Source organism: Muscardinus avellanarius, assembly GCF_963383645.1.
Source record: "Muscardinus avellanarius genome assembly, chromosome: 3".
In the NCBI taxonomy this organism is placed as follows: domain Eukaryota; kingdom Metazoa; phylum Chordata; class Mammalia; order Rodentia; family Gliridae; genus Muscardinus; species Muscardinus avellanarius.
This window is the reverse complement of record NC_137788.1, coordinates 386,957-408,218: the sequence shown is the minus strand read 5'-3', so window position 1 is coordinate 408,218 and position 21,262 is coordinate 386,957. Positions and strand designations below refer to the sequence as shown.

Sequence of the window (21,262 nt, the reverse complement as noted above, 5' to 3'; positions counted from 1 at the left end):
GTGGAAGCTGGGGCGAAAGATGGGGGAAGGCATTTGTTTAGGGCAGGTGGGGGGCTTTTGAGGGGCATGGCTTAAATTAGGTGGGAGGGCCTGCGGTGCATTTTCCACCGAGTGGGCTGGGAAGCAGCCATGGAGATTGGTAGGTGGGTCAGGCTGTATCAGGCGTCTTGGGAGGTATGTGCTCTGGCTGGGCTGCTTTAGGGATTGGCAGATGGAGGCACTTGACATTTGTCAGCTTGGCTATGGGAGAATGTGTTTATGTTTGTGTGTTTGTGTTTATGGTACTTGGGATTGAATCCAGATGTGTTCCACTTCTGATTTACATTCCCAGTCCTATTTTTTTATTTTGATCAGGGTCTCAATTGCAAAGGGCTTTCCTAAGTTTCTGCGTCTGGGTATGAACCTGAGGTTCCCCTGTCTCAGCCTCCCAAGTACTAGGATTACAGTGTGTGCCACCATGCCCGGTTAATGGAGGAATCCAGAGGGCTTTTGTGGGAAGTGGATGACCGAGCTGCATTGATTTAAGTGCACAAGATGGACTGAGATGGGGACATACTGGAAATTGTTATGGTTGAAGGGGTAGCATAATGGGGATGGGAAGGAGGTGAGTAGGAATTGCAAGCGTCAGGGACCCCCAGGAAAAGTGGCTGTGCACAGTGGACCTCTAGAAGTCCTGGGGACACAGAATGAGCATATGCTGGGCCCTGGTCTTGGAATTGACACTGGTGGGGAGGCAGACGGTACTCTGTGGCAGTGCCATTCTGCAGAGTATTAGCCAGGCCGCAGGTCAAGAGTCTGGAGACCTCCAGAGAAGACAGACACTGTAGAGGGTGAGGAGCTTGTGGATGTCTGCTGGGAACTGTATGCAAAGGCCCCGGGCTGGGTGGGTTGACCTGACTGGGTGGTCAAGATGGAGATCTCTGGCCTTTTATTATGTGTGTGGTACTGGGAATTGAACCCAGGGGGATTCTACCTCCAAGCTACACCCACAGCCCCCCCACCCCCTTTGCGCACTGGGGATGGAACCCAGGGGCATTCTACTTCCAAGCTACACCCCTGGTCCTATTTTTTTTTGAAACAGGGTCTCACTGAGTAGCAAAGGGCTTCACTAAGTAGCTGAGGCTGTCCACGAACCATGATCCTCTGGTCTCCACTTCCCGAATGCTGGGATCACAAGTGTGTGCCACCACACCCGGTGCCTTTTTATTTTTTGTGTTGAAACAGGGTCTCACTGGGTTGCTGAGAATTTGGCTAAGTACTGGGATTACAGGTGTGCACCATCACACCTGGTTCATTGATCATTATTGGTGTGCACTAAGGTCTAGAGTAATTATTGTTATTAGTATTATCCTCTTCTTGGGGGGGATAGTACTGGGTATTGAATAGGGGACAATTCTTCCTCTGAGCTATACCCCCAGTTCTGTTTGTTTGTTTATTTATTTATTTATTTATTTATTGTGGTACTGGGGATTGACCCCAGGGTCTTTCTACCTCTGAGCTACCCTCCCAACTGTGTGTGTGTGTGTGTGTGTGTGTGTGTGTGTTACTGGAGATTGAACCTAGGGGCATTCTACCTCTAAGCTACATCCCCAGCCCTATTTTTCATTCTTTTTTTTTTTTTTTTGTGGGTCTGAGGATGGAACCCAGGGGAATTCTCCCTCCGAGCTATACCTCCTGCCCTATTTTTTATTCTTTATTTTGAAACACGGTCTCACTGAGTTGCAGAGGGCCTCACTAAGTAGCTGAGGCTGTCTGCGAACTGAGATCCTCTGGTTTCAGCCTCCTAAATGCTGGGATTATAAGTGTGCGCCACCACACCCGGCTTATTCTTTATTTTGAAACAGAATCTCACTAAGTTGCAAAGGATCTTACTAAGTAGGGGCTGACTGAGAACCTGCCATCTTCCTGTCTTAGCCTCCCAAGTACTGGGATTACAAATGTGCCCCACCATACCTAGCCCTCCCAACCCTTTTTTTGTTGTTTGGAAACAGGGTCTCACTAGGTTACTAAGGAGTCTCACCGAGTTGCTGAGACTGGCTTTGAACCTATAATCTTCCTCTCTCTGCTTCCCAAGAACTGGGATTACAGGTATGCACCACCATGTTTGGCCCCTTTTTATTTTTATTTTTTTTGGTGGCACTGGGGGTGGAACCCAGAGGCTTTCTACCTCCGGGCTATACTCCATATACTCCCAGACCTTTTTTTTTTTTTATATAAATATTTTATTTGGAAACAGAGTCTCACTAAGTAGCTGAGGCTGGCTTCGAACCTGTGCGATCCTCCTGTCTCAGCCTCCCAAGTGCGGGGATTAAAAGCGTGTGCCACCACACCCAGCCCCCTTTTTATTTTTTGTTTTGAAACAGTGTCTCCCTAGGTCACTGAAAGTTACTCTGCTGAGGCTGTCCTTGAACCTTCAATCTTCCTGCCTCAGCCTCTCAAGTACTGGGATTATAGGTGTGAGCCACCATGCCCAGATTGAGGTCATTATTATTATTATTATTATTTTTTTCTCCTGTGGGTCTGGGGATGGAACCCAGGGGCATTCGACCTCTGAGCTACACCCCAGCCCTATTTTTTATTTTTTAATTTGAAACAGGGTCTCACTAAGTTGCGGAGGGCCTCACTAAGTAGCTGAGGCTGTCCACGAATCGTGATCCTCTAGTCTCAGCCTCCCAAATGCTGGATTACAAGCGTGCGCCACCACGCCTGGCAGCTATTATAAAGTGTTTGGGCAAAGACTACCATGTGTGGTCTGTGAGACAGAGTGGCAGAGTATTGGAGGCAGGAAGAGGATCCAGTGGGCAGGTCTGAGCTGGCAGTGTCACCAGGGGTGGCCATCTCTTGACTGCCCATGCCCAGCCAGCCCTTTTCTAGATAAGCTCAGTTCCTGCTTCTGTCCTCCATTCTGTGCATCAGCAGTATGGATGGAACCCAGAGGCATTCTATTTCCAAGCTACACTCCTAGCCCTATTTTTTTTTTTTTTTTTGGTGGTACTGGGGTTCCTGGAAGCCCTTCTACCTCCGGGCTACACTCCCAGACCTACTTATATGTATATTTTTAAATTTGGAAACAGGGTCTCTTAAGCCAGCGAGGCTGGCTCCGAACCAGTGCGATCCTCCTGTCTCTGCCTCTCAAGGATTACAAGCGTGCACTGCCCCGCCTAGCCCCTCTACCATATTTTATTTATTTTTTTGGTGGTACTGGGGATGGAACCCAGAGGCTTTCTACCTCTGGGCTATACTCCGAGACCTATTTTATATTTTATTTGGAAACAGGGTCTCACTAAGTTGCTGAGAGCCTCACTAAGTCCCTGAGGCTGGCTTTGAACCTGTGCAATCCTCCTGTCTCAGTCTCCCAAGCGCGGGGATTACAGGCGTGCGCCACCACGCCCAGCCCTCTACCATATTTTAAACCAGTGTTTTTCACACTTTAGTTTTGGCTACAGAACTTGTTTTTGCCGATCTTAAATTATGAGAAATTCCCAGTATTTGGGAGGCTGAGACAAGAGGATCATAGGTTCACAGCCAGCCTCAGCTACATAGTGAGGCCCTCTGCAACTTAGTGAGACTCTGTTTCAAAATAAAGAATAAAAAAATAGGGCTGGGAGTGTAGCTTGGAGGTAGAAGCACCTTGGCTTCTATCCCTAGTACTGCAAAAAAAAAAAAAAATGAATAGAAGCTTTCCTTATGTCTGGGTTAGTGGTGAGGTTAGTGGAGAGTCTGGTGTTTCCTCACTACTCTCCTTAGCCTTGGAGCTTAGGTGAGGCTTCCCAGGGTCGCCTCTTGAATAATGGCTTCTCCTCACTCCCCATACCTAGCTTTTAGTACTATCCTGTATGTCCTGTGCCCCCAGAATGACCCGTCTAACAGAAGATCTGGTCTGCCTTAAGGCTAGGGCCTTCTGGGGGCTCTGCTTGTAAGCCTGGCCTTGACTCTGGCCAGTTTTGTTGCCCACCCTTCGCTGTTTGGGTTCCCGACACAGTGGCCAGTGCTGTTCTCTAGGCATGCCTTCCCCTCTGCCCAGTGAGTGCCTTGAGTCTCTCCAGCCTTCTCCTTCTCTTCCCTGCCACTGTCGCTTGTCACCGTGGTAGATGTTGAGTAGTGGGCTTCCCAGAGGGGCTGGGCTGGGCTGGATAGTCCCTTGGTGTAAATACTGCTCACGAGGCTTTGCTGGGCAGAGTTGGATGATGTGCATGGTGGCTCTCAGCTGGGCCAGATTAACTTCAGCACACCTAGCTATAGCTGGTGACGTGAGTTGCCTTTATCCATATACATTTTTTGAGGACAGGCGGGAGACTATGGCTTTCTTTATCTTTGCATCTGTGTTAGACTTAGTAACCCTTGGCTTGTATAAGAAAGTGACAACAGACGAGGGTTCAGGCAGACATGGCGGGCTGCAGGGAGCAGTGCAGGTACACGGGTGACGTGGCTGTGGCGAGGGAAGCTGGTGTGCACGTCCCTTCTTTGTAAATAGAAATGCTTGTCTTCCTAGATGAGCAGCAGCGGTGGCAGCAGCAAGAGAGCTCCAACGACAGCAACCCAGAGGCTGAAGCAAGACTACCTCCGGATCAAGAAAGACCCTGTGCCTTACATCTGTGCCGAGCCCCTCCCTTCCAACATTCTTGAATGGTAAGGCTGAGTTAGGCGTGTCCTGCGCCCCGTGCACCTTACAGGCGCTCTGCTGGCCAGTTGGTGGTCCTCCGCTCCTGGTGTTAGGGAGGCAGCCCTGCACCTCCCGGGCTGTGGGTGGGCACCGAGCGCCTGGGGACGCTCACTTCTTCCCAGTTGGCGGCATGCTAGGGATACTGTGGAGGCCTGCTCCACTTAGGCTGAGACTAGAAAGAGAATCCTTCCTGGGCAGCCAGTGGGTGTGCTGGGCTCCCAGCTGTGGATTACATGCACCCTGCAGCTCAGTACTTAGAGGAGAACCTGCATTTCTACACTCTCCCTGCACTTTGCTTCTGGAAGCATTTGTGACACTGACACTCCAGCCCCTGACACTGTCCTAGGCCAGGTGCCCCGACTCTTACCAGGCAGTAAAGGGCCCGTGGAGGGCATTTATTTCATGACAGCTCTTTTCTTTTCTTTTTTTCGCGGTATTGGGGAATGTACTCTGGGGCATTCTACCACCAAGCTATACCCCCAGCCCTATTTTTATTCTTTATTTTGAAATAGGGTCTCACTAAGTTGTGGAGGGCCTCATTAAGTAGTGGAAGCTGGCTGTGAACCTGTGATCCGATCCTCCTGTCTCAGCCTCCCAAGCACTGGGATTACAAGCGAGAGCTACCACACCCAGTTGAATTTACAATTCTTGTCTTGGCCACCTATGTACAGGGATTGCAGGCATGTGACACACTATGCCAAGCTCTGTCTTGATCTTTTATTTATTTTTATTTGGGTGGTACTGGGAATTGAACCCATGAGCATTCTACCTCTGAGCCATAGCCCCAACTGTATGTATGTATGTATGTATGTATGTATGTATGTATGTATGTATGTATGTATTGGCACAAGGATTGAACCCAGGGGCATTCTTCTTCTACCTCCACCCCAGGACCCCTCCTTTTTTTTTTTTTTTTTTTTTTTGTGATACTGGGGATGGAATCCAGAAGCATTCTACCTCTGAGCTACACCTCCAGCCCTTTTTTTTTTTTTTTTTGCGGGTCTGGGAACTGAACCCAGGGGCATTCTACCTCCAGCTATACCCACTGCACTATTTTTTATTCTTTATTTTGAAAGAGGGTCTCACTAAGTTGAGGAGGGCCTCACTGCGTAGCTGAGGCTGTCCACAAACTGCGATCCTTCAGTCTCATCCTCTTGAATGCTGGGATTACAAGTGTGTGCCACCATGCCTGGCTACACCCCTAGCCCTATTTTTTTTATTTTTATTTTTTTGTAGTACTGGGATGGAACCCAGGGGCATTCTACCTCCGAGATACACCCCAGCCCTATTTTTTATTCTTTAAGTGGTGTCACACGTTTGTAATCCCCGCGCTTGGGAGGCTGAGACAGGAGGAGCGCACAGGTTCGAAGCCAGCCTCGGCTACTTAGTGAAGCTCTCAGCAACTTAGTAAGACCCTGTTTCCAAATAAAATTTAAAATAGGTCTGGGAGTATAGCCTGGGGGTAGAAATTCTTTAAGTAGCTCTCTTAGTCTCCCAAATGCTGGGATTACAAGTGTAGGCCACCACGCCTGGCTCTAGCCCTATTTTTTATTCTTTATTTTGAAATGGTCTCTCTAAGTTGTGGAAGGCCTCACTAAGTAGCTGAAGCTGGTCACAAATCTGATCTTTCTGTCTCAGCTTCCCAGCTTTCTATTTTATTTTAAATTTTGAAACATGGTCTTGCTAAGTTGCTAAGTTTGGCCTCGAACCTGTAATCCTCCTGTCTCAGACTCTCAAGTACTGGGATTATAGGCATGTTCCAATATACCTGGCTTCTCTTGATCTTTGAGTGTGTGTTGTACTGGGGATTGAATCCAGAGGCATTCTACCTTCCAGCTACATCCTAGGCCCAATTTTCTTTTCTTTTCTTTTTTCTTTTTTTTTTTTTTGCGGTACAAGGGATGGGACCCAGGAGCATTGTATCTCCGAGCTACACCCCCAGCCCTGGTTTTTTTTTTTTTTTTTTTTTTTTTTGGTGGTGGTACTGGGGTTCCTGGAAACCCTTCTACATCCGGGCTACACTCCCAGACCTATTTTATATTTTTATTTAGAAACAGGGTCTCTTAAGCCAACAAGGCTGGCTTCGAACCTGCGCGATCCTCCTGTCTCTGCCTCCCAAGCATGGGGATTACAAGCGTGCGCCACCACGCCCGGCATCTCAGCCCTATTTTTTAGTCTTTTTATTTTTGAAACAGGGTCTCACTGAGTTGCAAAGGGCTTCGCTAAGTAGCTGAGGCTGTTCATAAACCGCGATCCTCTGGTCTCCGCCTCCCAAGTGCTGGGATTACAAGTGTGTGCCACCATGCCTGGCCCTGGCCCTAATTTTATTTCTTATTTAGAAAGAGAGTCTCACTAGATCAATAAGTGTCTCACTACTTACTGAAGCTGTCCTTGAATCCACGATTCTACTGTCTTAGCCTCCCATGTACTAGGATTACAGGCATGCACCACCATGCCTGGCTCTGTCTTGATCTTTAAAAAATACTTTTTAAGCCAATGTGGTGGTGCATGTTTGTAATTCCAGCATTCTGGAGGCTGAGACAGGATCGTGGTTTGCGAACAGCCTCAGTTACTTAGGCTCTTCACAACTAAGAATATGTTTCAAAATAAAAAATTAGCTGACACAGGAGGATCACACAGGTTCAGAGATAGCCTCAGCTACTTAGTGAGACTTTTGGCAACTTAGTGAGACCCTGTTTCCAAATAAAGTATAAAATAGGTCTGGGAGTATAACTCGAAGGTAGGAAAGCCCCTGGGTTCCACCCCCAGTACCACACACAAAAATAAATAAATAGGGCTGGGGGTGTACCTTGGAGGTATAATGCCTCTGTTTCAATCCTCATACTGAACAAAGAAATACATTTTAACTTTTTCAGAACCAAAAAAAAAAAAAAAAGATAGTTATGCTGGGCGTGGTGATGTACACTTGTAATCCCCGCTCTTGGGAGGCTGAGACAGAAGGGATAACGCAGTTTTGAAGCTAGCCTCAGCTACTTAGTGAGGCTCTCAGCAACTTAGTGAGACCCTGTTTCCAAATAAAATATAAAATAAGCCGGGTGTGGTGGTGCACGCTTGTAATCCCAGCATTTGGGAGGCTGAGACCAGAGGATCACGGTTCGAGGACAGCCTCAGCTACTTAGTGAGGCTCTCAGCAGCTCAGTGAGACCCGGTTTCAAAATAAAGAATAAAAAATAGGGTAGGGGCTGTAGCTCGGAGGTCGAATGCCCCTGGGTTCGACCCGCCCCCCCCAAAAAAAAAATATATATATATAATATAAAATAGGTTTGGGAGTATAGCCCCGGAGGTAGAAAACCTCTGGGTTCCACCCCCAATACCACCCCCCAAAAAAAAAAAAGATTTAACTGAGTTAAAAAGAGGTATTTTGCATATTGTACAGGGTTCACCTTTCTAGGGTTACAGAGGAGGCCCAGCCCTGGCAGGTGGAGGGTTCTGGTGGGGAGGCTGAGCCCTCAGCATGAGGGGCTTCTGGGTGGCACCACGTTCTTGCTGCTCCCACTAGCAGAGGTCAGATGTGGCCCGGGACATCACTGGCAGATGTGGGTCTCACTCCATGTGTGGGCCTTTGGCCCAGGAGGGTCCCAGAACCATCCAAGATTTGATGACATGATAGGAGGGCTCCCTGTTAAGATATATAACAAGCCTGGTGTGGTGACACACACCTGTAATCCCAGTAGTGGGGAGTCTGAGACAGGAAGATCACAGGTTCAACTACAGCCTCAGCAGTTTAAAAATAAAATGCCCTTGGATTCAATCCTTGGTACCACCCCCCCCCCCAAAAAAAAAGATTTATCACAATGAAAAAAAATAGGCAAAATCAAGAGAGGGAAGAGATGGGTGTGGCAGAGTCCAGAGGAGGACAAGATTTCAGATCCCTTGCCTGGCCTTAGTGTGGGATGCACCTGCTTCCTCAGTGTGAGCTTGGTCAGCATTTGTGAAATGCTGACCAGGGAACCTCATCAGAGAATCAGTGCCCAGGATTTTATTGGGGACTGTCACAATTGGCATTCTCTGCCTGTTGCCCACCAAATTTTTGGCTTCCAGAAAGAGCAGGGTTCATTATAACCCGTGTTGTCTGTATCCCTGTTTTCAGGGTGGAAGCTGGCCCAGTATCGCAGTGTCTGACCCGTATAGAAGTTAGACAGCCCTGTGGGCTTCTCTTGTACACCTGGGAGAAGACTTGGGCTTTTTCATATGTGAATTGTGACGAACTGGGGCCATACAGGTCCTGGCCTCTGAGCGGGTGGGTTGCTGGCCCTGCCCCTGCAGGAGTGTGCTCACCATCTCTTCCCAGTGTTCTCAGATTGGGCGCAGTGCATGGGAGCAGTAATAACTGGGCCACGTTTCTGGTTTGTAGTGTGCTTAGCCCTAAGCCCTTGGTAGTTCCCTGTGCCCTGATGGATGTGCTATGAAAGTAGTTTTTAGTATAGTTGGCTCTTTGTCTGCATGTTCTATATTCACATGTGCATAACTACAGATCAAAAATATTCAGAAGGATATAGAAGTGTCTGAATTGATCATGTATATGCCTTTTTCTTGGTGTTTTTTCCCCTCCCTAAACAATAGTGCTTTTTTTGTTTTGTTTTGTTTTATTTTTTTGGCGGTACTGGGGATGGAACGCAGGGACATTCTACCTCTGAGCTATACCCCAGCACTATTTTTTAGTCTTTATTTTGAAACTCACTGAGTTGCAAAGGGCCTCACTAATAAATAGCTGAGGCGGTCCATGAACCGCAGTCCTCCTGTTTCAGCCTCCCAAATGCTGGGATTGCCACCATGCCTGGCTAACAGTACAGGTGTTTTTTGTTTTATTTTTTTTTTGGTTTTTGGTTTTGGTGGTACTGGGGGTGGAACCCAGGCGCTTTTCTCCGGACTATATTCCCAGACCTATTTTATACTGCATTTGGAAACAGGGTCTCACTAAGTTGCTGAGAGCCTCACTAAGTAGTTGAGGCTGGCTGTAGTTGAGGCTGGCTTTGAACCTGTGCGATCCTCCTGTCTTGGCCTCTCAAGCGCTGGGATTACAAGTGTGTACCACCATGCCTGGCTCTTATTCTTTTATTTTGAAACAGGGTCTCACTGAGTTGCAAAGGGCCTCACTAAGTAGCTGAAGCTGTCCACAAAGTGCTATCCTCCAGTCTCAGCCTCCCAAATGCTGGGATTACAAGTGTGCACACCACCATGCCTGGCTTGGGTTTTTTTTTTTGTTTTTTTTTTTAATGTGTGTGATACTAGGGATCGAACCCAGGGGAATTCTACCTATGAACTATGTATCCCCAGTCCTTTTTTTTTTTTTTTTTTTTATAATTTTGAAGCAGAGTCTTGTTTGGTTGCTGAGAGTCTGGCTAAGTTGCTGAGGCTGGATTTGAACCCAAGATTATCCTTTCTCAGGCTCTCAAGTACTGAGATTATCGACCTATGCCACCACGCCTAGCAGGCTGCATCACACACACACAGGTGTGTGTCCTAGTGGGAAGTGGCATTTGGAAGGGTGTTCACTAAACATTTGCTATTGCTGACCTTACTGGCTGATTTACTTCCTTTGTGCTCTTCTGTTTTGATTGACAATCAATAAGGCCTAGACACCTACCTGCTGGAAGCCCCCCCTTATTTATTTGCACAGGAAAGTGTGCAGTCTCCTCACTGGACCTTCTGGTCTCAGGGCGAGCTCTTTGAGAACATTGGCTTTGGGAGAAGTCAGTCACAGTCTGTCTTGCTCAAGAATAGTGGCTCTGAAGTCCTGTTTCTTTCTTTTAGGAACATTGACATTGGGAGCACCAATGTCTGGTGATATGAGACCAGACTCACTCCACTAGCTTATTAGTCCATGTGACCCTGTCTAGCTCGTTGCATGATTTAAAAAATAAAATCACAAATTAGCTGGGCGTGGTGGCGCACACTTGTAATCCCAGCATTCGGGAGTCTGAGACAGGAAGATGGCAGTTTATGGACAGCCTCAGCTACTTAATGAGGCCCTTTGCAACTCAATGAGACCCTGTTTGAAAATAAAAAATAAAATAGGGCTGGGGATGTAGCTCGGAGGTAGAATGGCCCCCGGGTTTCATTCCCAGTACCACAAAAAATTTAAAAAAATATATTTTGTGGTATGGAGGATGGAACCTCAGGGGTTTTCTAGCTGAGTTATACTTCTAGCCCTGTTTGATTTTATTGTGACACTAGGGATTGAACCCAGGGGCATTCTAGTTCCAAGCTACACCCCCAGCTCTATTTATTCTTACTTGGAAACATGATCTTGCTGGGTTGATGAGACTGTCACTGCTTTGCTGAGATTGTCTTCGAAGTTATGATCCTCCTGTCTCAGCCTCCCAGGTACTAGATCACAGGTGTGCATCATCACACCTTGCTTAGTTTTTACTTTGAAACAGGGTCTTACTAAGTTGCAGAGGCTGGCCACAAACCTGTGGTTCTCTACCCAGCCAAATTACATATTTTATTTACTTTTTGTGGTACCAGCAATTGAACCCAGGGGCATTCTACTTCTGAGCTACATCCCCAGCCCTATGTCTTATTCTTTATTTTGAAACAGGGTCTCACTAAGTTGTGTAGGACCTCGCAAATTGCTGAGTCTGGCTGTGAATCTGTGATCCTCCTGTCTCAGTCTCCCAAGTATTGGGATTATGAGCATGCACCACTGCGCCTGGCTTTCAAGTACCTCTTTTTGTGTGCGTGTGTATGTGTGCAGTACTGGAGATTGAACCCAGAGGCATTCTACTTTCGAGTTACACCCCAGCCTGATGTGTGTGTGTGTGTGTGTGTGTTACTGGAGATGGAATCCAGGGGCATTCTACCTCTGAGCTATACCCCACCCCTATTTTTTATTCTTTATTTTTGAAACAGGGTCTCACTGAGTTGCAGAGGACCTCACTATGTAGCTGAGACTGTTCACAAACCGCGATCCTCCTGTCTAAACCTCCCAAATGCTGGGATTACAGGTGTTTGCCACCAGCTTCCCCAGTCTGATTTTATTTCTTATTTGGAATGGTTTTTTTTTTTTTTTTTTTTTGGTGGTACTGGGGTTCCTGGAAGCCCTTTTATCTCCGGGCTACACTCCCAGACCTATTTTATATTTTTTTATTTGGAAACAGAGTCTCTTAAGCCAGCCACCATGCCCGACATTTTATTTTTTATTTGGAAACAGGGTCTCACTAAGTTGTAGAGGGCCTCACAAATTGCTGAGGCTGGCCATGAACCAGTGATCCTCCTTTCTCAGCCTCCCGAGTACTGGGATCCCAAACATGTGCCACCATGCCCAGTTTCAAGTATATCTTAATGTGTTTTGAAATAAAACTTTTTTTTTGTATTGAGGATTGAACCCAGGGGTATTCTATCTTGTTTTTTATTATTTATTTTGAAACAGGGTCTCACCGAGTTGCATAGGGCCTCATTTCTGCAGCTGAAGCTGGCCATGGATAGCAATCCTGTCTCAGCCTCCCAAATGCTGAGATTACAAGCCTGCGCCATCACACCTGGCTTCAGCCCTATTTTTTATTCTTTATTTTGAAACAAGGTCTCACTAAGTTGCATAGGGCCTCACTAAGTAGCTAACCAGCTTGCACCACCAGGCCTGGCTCATGAAACTATAATTTTTAAAAATTTCAATTGAGCTGGGCATGTTGGTGCATGTTTGTAATCCCAGTACTTGGGAGGCTGAGACAGGAGGATCGCATAGGTTCAGAGCCAGCCTCAGATACTTAGGCCCTCAGCAACTTAGTGAGACCCTGTTTCCAAATAAAATATAAAAGAGGTCTGGGAGTGTAGCCTGGAGTTAGAAGGCACCTGTATTTCATCCCCAGCACCACTCAAAAAAAAAAAGATTGAGTTGATGTGAATGTCTAGAGAGGACTAACTTGTTTGTTGTCTGGTGGAAGCAGAAGCACTTCATAGGTGTCCCGTGTGGCCATGCATGCCTGTAATCCCAAGATTTGGGAGTCTCGGGAGGATCTCGGGTTCTTGGCCAGCCTCTGGACTTTGCAAGGCTCTTAACCTAGCAAGACCCTCTTTCCAAATGAAAAGAAGAATAAAATAGGGCTTCGGGTGTAGCTTAGAGGTAGAATGTCTAGTTTCAATACATATCACCACAGGAGAAAAAAAAAAGTACTTTGGGAAGGTGGAGTGTGAGCCACTGAGACCCTCTGCAGAGTGACTGGAGCCTGCAGCCTGAGCAGCCAGGGGCTGGAGCTGTGCTGTGGGCACATGGGTTCTGCGGTTCTGGTTGGTCCTGTGAACCCTGGCTTGGAGTGACTCGGGTCTGGAGGAATTGCAGTTCCCAAATCTAAGTAATTTTTTCCTCTCCTTTAGGCACTATGTTGTCCGTGGCCCTGAGATGACCCCTTACGAAGGTGAGTGAGCATGTTCTGAATGGACACACCCATTAAGCACCCCTTGCCTCTAAATGACAGCCCTGGTTTCTGTGCGCGGTAGCTGAAGGGAATTTAGTTGGAGCTCATCCTAGTACTTCTCCAGGTCCTTGAAGTGTGCTTAGTTTGGCTTTGCTGGCATGTCACAGTCTAAGTCTGTGTTTTATCAGTTGGAGCTGGGAAAAGCAGGTAGGGACAAATAAATGCCATCATATTCTTTTCTTTCTAAGACCAAGGAGAACATCTTTGAAGATGCCTATGTGTTTGATCCTCAGAACCATCTCTGAGCTAAGCGGGGGCCCCTGTTGCAGACAGGGCACCCAAATCTCAGGGAGAACATAAGACTTGTCCATCCCCTGCCAGGGCTCACCTGGTGCTTGGCCCTCAGGTCACCAGGTACCATCTGGGGTCCTGGGCATTGTTTCTAAAGTAGCTCTCCAAGCTGTCGTCCAGCAAATCTCTGGGGGAGGGGGAAGAAAGGTGCTAGCCTTGGGATTTGGACCAGGTCAGAAACCTCATGGACACCATCCCATAGGCGGCAAGCCCAGGGAAGAAAGAGCTCTGGTCAGGTGGGGAGCTCCTATGGGCCTCAGCAGAGCAGCAGGCCTTGTGTAATCATGCTTGGAAGTTTTGCATAAGACCTCCGCAGTGCAGAGGAGATTGGGAGCCATTGCTCTGGTTGGGGCATAGCTCAACAGTGAGGCCCTGGGTTGCACCCTCAATATGAAAAGAAGGTAGAAAAGGGACCGCTCCTTTACATGGTCTAGAAAGTATCATAAGCCGGGCACAATTGCACATGGCTATAATCCTAGTACTTGGGAGGCTGAAACAGGAGAATGACAGATTCCGGGCCAGCCTCAGCAACCTACCAAGACTGTTCATAAACAAAAAAAAGTAAAAGGCTAGGGGTGTAACTCAGAGGTAGACTGCCCCTGGTCTCAATACCCAGTATCCATCCATTCCTCCCCTCCCTTCCTTCCTTTCTCTCTCCTTCTCCCCTCCCTCTTCCTCTTCCTCCCCATTACGTACATGCACACGTGCGCACACGTGCGCGCATACACACACAAAATGCCATGGTTGGTTTTTTTTTTTGTTTTTTTCGGGGTTTTTTTTGGTGGTACTAGGGTTCCTGGAAGCCCTTCTACCTCTGGGCTACACTCCCAGACCTATTATATTTTTATTTGGAAACAGGGTCTCTTAAGCCAGCACAGCTGGCTTCGAACCTGCACGATCTTCCTGTCTCTGCCTCCCAAGCGCGGGGATTACAAGTGTGTGCTACCACGCCTGGCAAATGCCATGGTTTTTAAGCACTTTAGGGCTAAGGTCTCTGGTGATAGCTTGACTGAGGCTTTGCTGCCCTCGCGACAGACTCTTGTTTGGCCCAGGAATCCTGGTTCCAGGATGATCTGTCCTGGGGAAGCAGGTCTGGAGAAGCATATCTACAGGTGGGCATACTGTGATAATGTTCAAGTGGCAGGTGTTAAAAATTGCCCAAGAGCAGGGTGTGGGTACAAAATAGGGTCTCCTGATGGGTTGAGTGCCTAGAGACACGGTGAACAATGGCTTCAAGGTGGTTGGTACAAAGCCAGGAAAAGTGCTTTTGCTCATCTTCCAGTTGGGCTTCTCTTGATCTTGAGTGTGTGTATGCTGAGTGTAATGCCTCACAGGTGGCCCTTGCTCACGCTGTCCCTGCACCGTGGACTGCACAGCTGTTGTGCTTGAGTGTGGCCCTGGGGCAGATCAGAGAGAGGAAGCCATAGCGCTTAGTAATCTATTTTTTCCAGCAGAGGCAGAGTAGAGAAGTAAAACTCTCAAGGGTGGGGGCACTGCATCCTACTCAGCATGCCATTGGAGCGAGCGGAGGACATCGTGGCCATGGGGATGTGAGGGTGTCCAGGGTGGGTGGGGGCAGAGGGCAGCACTCCAGACCTAATGGTCAGAACACCTGTGCATGCACACACGTGTTAGCAGGGAGTTCTGTTCAGCTGCTGGGTGCAGCCTGAGCAGCACTGCTGTGTGTGAAGGGCCAGGCAAGCGTATAGAGCTCTGGCCTGGTGGGCTCTGGCTTGGCTTGCAGGTGGGCAGCTGGATTGTGATGAAGTGGTGTGATAACAGGGAGCATGGAGGCCTCTCCGGCTGTAGTCCCAGTGAGGGGACAGGTGGTTGTTTCCAGGAAGTAGCAGAAATTTTACCTTGGACTGGTGCTTCTGGGACGGTCAGTGGACCAGTCTGGCATTTGGGGAGGTGCCTAGGTCCAGGGTTGAGATGCTGCTCAGGGAGTCATCCAGGGACTCCTGGGGGCAGCCAGCCGGGAGTGAGACAGTGGTCCACCGGGGAAGCCAAGCCACACTGCAGGGTTTGTTGAGACCAGTGGGGCTGGCTGGCTGCTTGGGTCAGGCATGGTGGGCTGTGTTGAGGGCTGAAGCCCGAGGAAGGGTAGACCTGGAGTGGGGAGTCCGAGGCCTTGGAGAGTGCCCCTGCTGATGGCCCATTGACCTGAGGGCGAGGGAGCACCTGTCAGATATTGGAGGGCTCCACGTGGGGGTCAAGTGTAGGTTTTTTTTCTCTTATCTTTTTTTCCTTTAGGATTGGGATAGAATCCAGGCCCTCATGCAGGTTGGGGAGAGCTCCCCACTGGCCACATCCCAGCCCTTTTTGACCTGGGCTGGTTCATTCCTCCTCAGGTAGCAAGTGGTCTCCTGCTCCATATTGGTGCTGAACTTAGTGTGGACACCCATTGGACGTAATGCACTACAGAGCCTCGCTCCTAGGCTCAGGTGACCCTCCTCCTTGGGCTCCACAGTAGCTGGGGCAGTGCTCACTACCACGCCCAGCTCCAGCCCTTTTTAAAAATTTCAAGATAGGAGCCGGGCGTGGTGGCGCACGCTTGTAATCCCTGTGCTTGGGAGGCAGAGACAGGAGATCGCACAGGTTCGAAGCCAGCTGCGTGCGCTGGCTTAGGAGACCCTGTTTCCAAATAAAAATGTAAAAATAGGTCTGGGAGTGTAGCCCAGAGGTAGAAGGGCTTTCAGGAACCCCAGTACCACCCCCCAAAAATTTTTTTTTTCAAGATAGGGTCTAAATTGCCCAGGCTGACCTTGAACTTGTGATCCTCCTGCCTCAGCTAGAATTCTGGGTGTGCACTGTTGTGCCTGGTTGAGCGTTGTATAGGTAGTTGGCTGGCCTCCAGTGTGTTGGACAGGGAGAAGCAACGTTGCAGGTGCTGGAGAGTGGACGGAGAGGCACTGGGGAAGACGGCATGATTTTGGGAGAATGGGGGCTGCGGTCAGTGGGGGACTGAGCCCGTGAGCCTGCAGGAGGCAGAGGGCAGGGACAGGGTGGGGGTGCTCCAGTCTCGCTGTGAGCAGTGACGAGGCCTTTTCTGTTTTGATGTAGGTGGCTACTATCATGGAAAGCTAATTTTCCCCAGAGAATTTCCTTTCAAGCCTCCTAGTATTTACATGATAACCCCCAATGGAAGGTTTAAGTGCAACACGAGGTAAGCTTCTGGTGCTGCGTTGCTTTTAGTTATGGCCTTTGGGGGTATGCCTTCTGTTCACAGAGCACCTTTCTTCCAGGCTCTGTCTCTCCATCACGGATTTCCACCCAGACACATGGAACCCAGCCTGGTCCGTCTCCACCATCCTGACTGGGCTCCTGAGCTTCATGGTGGAAAAGGGCCCCACCTTGGGCAGTATAGAGACGTCGGACTTCACGGTGAGGTGTAGCAGCACCTCACCTGGGCCTCTGGAGGGAGGCATCCTGCTCATCACCCCTTTTCTGGGACTGTTGCCATTCCTCAGACACAGCCGCCTTTGTCCTTGGCAGGCAGAGGCTGCACAGGCTCCTGCTGGGTCCCTGTTCTTGGCCACCTGTGAAGACTGCTCTGCTCTGGGCTTTCACCTCTGCCTCTAGACCCTGCCCTCATCCATGCTGAGCATCTCAGCCCTGGCTCTTCCTCTGCCTCCCTCTGGGAACTCGGGGGGCGCGCACAGGGACACATCATGTGTCTTTTGTTAGCCTCTCTAATTTTTCTTCCCGGTACTGGGGATGGAACCCAGGGGCATTCTACTTCTGAGCTACACACCCAGCCCTATTTTTTATTCCTTATTTTGAAACGAGGTCTTACTAAGTTGCGGAGGCTGGCTGCAAGCCTGCAGTCCTCCTGCCTCAGCTTCCCAAGTATTGGCATTACAAGTGTGCACCACTACACCAGGCTGTGTTTCTATTTTACTTTATTTATTTATTTATTTATTTATTTTTGCAGTACTGGGGATGGAACCCAGGGGCATTCTATCTCTGAGCTGCATCTCCAGTCCTATTTCCTTTTTTTGTGTGTGTGTGTGGTCCTGGGGATGGAACCCAGAGGCATTTGACCTCCAAGCTACACCCCCTGCCCAATTTTTATTCTTTATTTTGAAACAGGGTCTCACTGAGTTGTGAAGGGCCTCACTAAATAGCTGAGGCTGTTCGCGAACCGTGATCCTCTGGTCTCAGCCTCCCAAATGCTGGGATTACAAGCCTGCGCCACCACACCTGGCTCAGCCCTATTTTTTTATTTTTTATTTTTTATTTTTTTTATTCTTTATTTTGAAACTGGGTGTCCCTGAGTTGCAAAGGGCCTCACTAAGTGCCTGAGGCTGTCTTTGAACTGCAATCCTCCCATCTCAGCCTCCCAAATGCTGGGATTACAAGTGTGTGCCACCATGCCCGGCTGTTTTTCTACTTTATATTTAAATTATTGTTTTTTGTACTGGGACTTGAACCCCAGGTGTTCTACCCCTAAGAAATACCTTTAGCCTTGGTTTTTAATTGTTTTTTTCTTCTCACAGTACTGGAGACTGAACCCAGGGGCCTTCTACTATAGCCCTATTTTTTTTTAATTATTATTAATTTTTTTATGATGCTGGGGATTGAACCCAGGGGCATTCTACCTCCGAGCTACACCCCAGCGGGGCCCCCCCCCCTTTTTGGGTGGTGGTACTGGAAGTGGAACCTAGGGGCTTTTCTCTTTTCTACCTCCTGGCTACACTCCCAGACCTTTTTTTCTCTCTCTTTTTTTTTCTTTCTTTCTTTCGTTCTTTTTTTTTTTTTTTTTTTTTTTTTTTTTTGTGGTACTGGGGGTGGAACCCAGGGGCCTTTTACTTCTGGGCTATACTCCAAGACCTATTTTATATTTTATTTGGAAACAGGGTCTCATTAAGTTGCTGAGAGCCTCACTAAGTAGCTGAGGCTGATTTCGAACCTGTGTGATCCTCCTGTCTTAGCCTCCCAAGCGCAGGGATTACAAGCGTGAGCCACCACATCTGGCTCTCACAGACCTATTTTATACTTTACTTAGAAACAGTTTTACTAAGTTGCTGAAGCTGACTTTGAACATGTGCAATCCTCCTGTCTCAGCTTCCCAGTCGCTGGGATTACAAGTGAATGGCACCACGCCTGGCTATTCTTTATTTATTTTTATTTATTAATTTATTTTTTTGTGGTACTGAGAATGGAACCTAGGGGCATTCTACCTCTAAGCTACCCCCTCAGCCCTATTTTTATTTTGAAACAGGGTCTCACTGGGTTACAAAGGGCCTCACTAAGTATCTGAGGCTGTCTGCAAACCGCAATCCTCCTGTCTCAGCCTCCCGAATGCTTGGATTACAAGCTTGTGCCACCATACCCGGCTACGAAGTTGGTTTTGAACCAAAGATCTTCCTCTCTCAGCCTCCCAAATACTGGGATTACAGGCATGCATCACCATACCTAGCTCCAGCTTCTGGTTTTTGAAAAGGATTTTTTTTTTTTTTGGCAGGGCGTACTGGAGATTGAACCAAGAAGCATTCTACCTCCAAGCAACATACCAAGCTCTATTTTATTTGGAAGCAGGGTCTTGTTAGGTTGCTGAGAGCCTCAATAAGTTGCTTGGACAGGCCTTTAACCTATAATCCTCCTGTCTCAGCCTCCCAAGTACTGGGATTACAGATATGCACCACTATGCCCCACTCAGGAGTTAAGTTTAATGTTGCTAATTGGTAATGAAAAGATAAGTGAGCCGGGGGTGTAGCTCAGAGGTCGAATTCCCCTTGGTTCCATCCCCAGACCCGCAAAAAAAAAAAAAAAGAATTAAAAATAGGGCTGGGGTATACTCGGAGGTAGAATACCTTCAACCTTCAGTACCACAAAAACATTAAATTAAAAAAATAAAAGATAAGTGAACCTCCTGAAGACCATGACTGCGTGTAAAAAGCAGGTGTACCCGGCACTTTCTGCATCTTGACAAGCAGCCTTTAGCTGGGTGTGTAGCACTGAGACGGAGGACCAGGTTCAAGGCAATTTAGGGAGCCCCCCCCACAATTTAGCAAGATCTGTTTCAAAATAAAAAAACAGGACTGGACAAGTGCAGACATAGAATGCCCCTTGGTTCAATCCTAATAACACACACACATATAGCCCTTGACTCTAGAATGGTTTGATTTTAGAGTTTTGAAAGAATTAAAGCCGGGTGTGATTGGCGCACGCTTGTAATCCCAGCATTTGGGAGGGTGAGACAGGATTGAGGTTCATGGCCAGCCTCAGCTACTTAGGCCCTTTGCAACTTAGTGAGACCCAGTTTCAAAATAAAGAATAAAAAATAAGGCTGGGGTGTGGCTTGGAGGTAGAATGCCCCTGGGTTTTATCCCCCCCACCCCAGTATCGCAAAAAAAAAAAAAAAAAAAAAATTAAAATTAGCTTTATGGCTGATACTTCCCTTCTCTTTCTTTCTAGAAAAGACAACTGGCAGCACAGAGTTTAGTGTTTAATTTAAAAGATAAAGTCTTTTGTGAATTATTTCCTGAAGTTGTGGAGGTAAGAAAGTGAAAGTTGGAATTCAGTTTTGTCTCCCCTTACTAAAAATGTTTTCACATTCAATTCTTTCCAAAGAGATGTTTACGTATCCCCTAGTGTGTTCTGCAGACATCCCAGAGGGATCAGAGGCCCGCAGACACGGCGGACACAGAAGGGGGTCTGCTGGATGGCCCTCTGGTGTACACTGGTGGGCAGCAGATGGTAGCTCTCGATTGCAGGGCAAGGAGAGCAGAGCCGGGGGTGGGCATGACCTGAGGGATGGTGTGTGCGGTGCTGGCACTGGCCCGGCCCTGCAGGGAGCTTCGTGGCCAGAGTGCCGCCCAGCGTGAGCAGGAGAGGCGGGGTGCGTCAGCTGCTTTCTGCTTCTTAGGCTGGGCACGCTGCCATGCGGGGCTGAGCGCTCCCTGGTCTGGGTCGTGGAGTGGAAAGCAGACAGTGGGCGGTACAGTGTGGAGGCCTCGGCACCCTGACTGGCTCAGGCACACGGTAGTGATCTTGGCATCTTGCGTGTGTCTCACCTATAAAATGGGAGCAGGAGCCACCCAGCTGTGGCTGTCAGAATATGGCACATAGAATGGAGAGCTGCTTTCTCAGCGATTGCTCTGGGCTCCTGAGAACTAAAGAACTGGTTTGTTCAGACCAATTGTGGTTTTCTGTTTTTCTCTTAGGAAATTAAGCAAAAACAGAAAGCACAAGACGAACTCAGTAGCAGGCCCCAGACTCTTCCCTTGCCAGACGTGGTTCCCGATGGGGAGACGCACCATGGCCAGAATGGGATCCAGCTTCTCAATGGGCACGCACCAGGGGCCGGGCCGAACCTCGTGGGGCTCCAGCAGGCCAACCGGCACCATGGACTCCTGGGCGGTGCGCTGGCGAACTTGTTTGTCATAGTTGGGTTTGCAGCCTTCGCCTACACGGTCAAGTACGTGTTGAGGAGCATAGCACAGGAATGAGAGGCGCTAGAGCCACGGCCCAGTTGCAGCTGCGAGACACGGGTGCTGGAGCTGGACATGGGCGGGCTGGACGTGCTGCCGAGTCAGGGCTGGCCTGCCGGACTCCTGGGTTTCACTTTTTAAAAACCTTAAAAGGAAAGCAAAAACCAAATTGTGTGATTTGGAGGAGACACGAAATTCTCAGCTCCCTCTTCTCACCCAGAGTGGTGTCTGTGGGGGGCCGATGTCGACAGAGGCCGCTCACGCTTTGGTTTTATAGCTTATCTCCTGTATTGTCTTTTGGACCTGTTTAGTAAACCTGTTTTTTCATTTTATTAGATTTGGTCACTTGAAAATATAAACTCAAAGCCTATCAAACACGCTGCGTGTGTCTTAGTGGAGCTCTGGATTCCTCAGCGAGCAGGGGTTGGCACTGC

At 48.4% G+C, this 21,262-nt stretch overlaps 1 protein-coding gene across 2 annotated transcripts; it reads left to right on the top strand.

Moving 5' to 3' along the window:
• Positions 1 to 4,507: 4,507 nt before the first annotated feature.
• Positions 4,508 to 20,846, top strand: UBE2J2 (ubiquitin conjugating enzyme E2 J2; the record flags this gene model as incomplete). 2 transcript variants are annotated; one of them, XM_080691842.1, is made up of 6 exons in its annotated part: positions 4,508 to 4,629; positions 13,001 to 13,041; positions 16,456 to 16,558; positions 16,638 to 16,776; positions 19,813 to 19,893; positions 20,562 to 20,846. In XM_080691842.1, exons 2-6 carry the CDS (start codon positions 13,026 to 13,028, stop codon positions 20,844 to 20,846), a joined length of 624 nt encoding a protein of 207 aa, XP_080547968.1. In that variant the 5' UTR covers positions 4,508 to 4,629; positions 13,001 to 13,025. The 2 variants fall into 2 exon arrangements, with proteins under 2 accessions (XP_080547968.1, XP_080547969.1); XM_080691843.1 differs by lacking the exon at positions 19,813 to 19,893 and having other exon boundaries at positions 4,523 to 4,629.
• Positions 20,847 to 21,262: the final 416 nt, after the last annotated feature.